The sequence below is a fragment of the Coturnix japonica genome, chromosome 22, assembly GCF_001577835.2.
Source record: "Coturnix japonica isolate 7356 chromosome 22, Coturnix japonica 2.1, whole genome shotgun sequence".
NCBI lineage: Eukaryota > Metazoa > Chordata > Aves > Galliformes > Phasianidae > Coturnix > Coturnix japonica.
The window spans coordinates 927,181-929,411 of NC_029537.1; the positions used below are offsets into that span (position 1 = coordinate 927,181).

Genomic DNA, 2,231 nt, shown 5'->3' on the forward strand with positions numbered 1-2,231 from the left:
AATATCCCCCATATCCCGCAGAGCTCCCTGTTCCGGCGCAGTACCCGTGTGGTGTCCCGGCGGCAGCGCTCCCGGCGGCGCTGGGGGGCTCCGTGGCTGCGGTGGGTCGGGGTGGGGGTCGGGGTGGGGGTCCTGCTCCTGTTATTGGGGCTGGGGTTGGGGTTGGGGCTGCGCTGGGCCAACCCTATAACAGCACAAGGCCCCACTGCCCCACCTGGAACCCCAAAGTGGGGCTGAGAGACAGAGGGAGGTTGGAGACCCTACAGTGCCAGTGGGATGTTATGGGACCCTACAAGGAACAGGGACCAGGAGCTGCCAGGAGACACTACAAGAAACAGACGGACACGTTAGAGGGACCCTACAGTGAAGGAGCTGCTATGGGGGACCCTACAGGAAACAGAGACTGAGGGCTGGGGAGACCCTACAATAAATGATGGGACGTGTTATGGGAGACCCTACAATAAATGATGGGATGTTATAGGAGACCCTACAATAAATGATGGGATGTTATAGGAGACCCTACAATAAATGATGGGATGTGTTATAGGAGACCCTACAATAAATGATGGGATGTGTTATGGGAGACCCTACAATAAATAGGGACCAAAACATTGCGACCTGCTGGGAAGACCCTACAATAAGAGCCCTAGGGGATCTGATATGGGGACACCCTATAAGAACCCTATGGAATCTAATATGGGGGCACCCTACAATAAAAACCCTATAGGATCCAATTTGGGGACACCCTATAAGAACCTTATGGGATCCGATATGGGGACACCCTTCAATAATAACCCTATGGGATCCAATTTGGGGACACCCTACAATAAGAACCCTACAGGATCTAATATGGGGGGCACCCTACAGTAACAACCCTATGGGATCCAATTTGGGGACACCCTATAACAACCCTATGGGATCTCATATAGGGACACCCTACAGTAACAACCCTATAGGATCCAATATGGGGACACCCTACAATAAGAACCCTATGGGATCCGATATAGGGACACCCTACAATAACAACCCTATGGGATCCAATTTGGGGACACCCTATAAGAACCCTATGGGATCTGATATGGGGACACCCTACAATAAGAACCCTACAGGATCTAATATGGGGGGCACCCTACAATAACGACCCTATAGGATCTGATATGGGGACACCCTATAAGAACCCTATGGGATCTGATATGGGGGGCACCCTACAATAATGACCCTATGGGATCAGATATGGGGGCACCCTATAACAACCCTACGGGTCTCATATAGGGACACCCTACAATAACAACCCTATAGGATCTGACCTGTCGGTGTCACCGCCGTCCCATGGCACCACCCGCAATGCACTGACCCCACGCAGCCCCTCACACCACCAGCACCTTTAATGCCCCCTATGGGGTGGGCTGCACTCCCACATTGGGTGCCCCAACACCACTCCAGGTGGGTGCCCCTGCGACCCTTCACCCCAGTATAGACCCCCTCTTACTTGTCGCCCCCCCCCCGTTACGGCTCTCCTCGCTCTAAACTGGGTTGATTCGGGAGGGGCGGGGCCCGGGGGGGGGTCGCGGTGTGTCTCGCCCCCGGGCTCTGCCCGAAGCCTGTCTCACGGAGCGCTCATAGGCGTCCCTGGGCATCCGGGAATCAGCACCGGGTACCCGGGGGGGGGGGGTAACGGGGATATACGGGGGTTACGGGGGATAACGGCGGTCCCGGTGTTACCGTACGCTGGCAGCTGGTTCGGCCGGATGTGGGGCGCACGAAGCGTGGCTCATATGAGTCTCCTCCTCCGGCCGGCAGCGCCGGTGCCCCGAACTCGGTCCATCCGAACCGACCGAACGCCGCCGGTACGGGACGGGCGGGGCCCCTTTAAAGTTCCAGCGCTGTCCGGCAGCGGCGACTGGCGCATAGCGCTCTGAGCAACGCAGCGGAACGAGCGACGCTCTGCGCCATGCGTCACGGTGTTGTAGCGGCGCATGCGCAGTGATGTCGAGCCGGGAAGAGGGAGCGTGACGGGAGCGGAGCGGGGTGAGGGGAAACCGGGACCGGTGATCGAACCGAGCATCGAACGGAACCGCAGGGACGCGATTGGGGACAAGGACGAGCAGGAGGGACACCGGAAGCGGGGACGGGAGAAAAAAACGGGGCCGGGAATAACGGAACCGACGGGAGGGGACGGAGGGAAACGGGAGACGGAAACTGGAACCGGAACCGGAACCGGAAACGGCGGA

General features: G+C 58.0%; 1 protein-coding gene across 1 annotated transcript in view; it reads left to right on the forward strand.

The window, feature by feature from the left end:
- Positions 1–1,976: 1,976 nt before the first annotated feature.
- The window catches only part of USP39 (ubiquitin specific peptidase 39), a gene marked incomplete at its 3' end in the record, with an annotated part of 9,172 nt that continues 8,917 nt past the window's right edge, over positions 1,977–2,231 (forward strand). The window contains exon 1 of the mRNA XM_015882859.1: positions 1,977–2,227. Within this exon, the coding sequence (XP_015738345.1) occupies positions 1,977–2,227 (251 nt within the window). The remainder of the gene's footprint in view (positions 2,228–2,231) is intronic.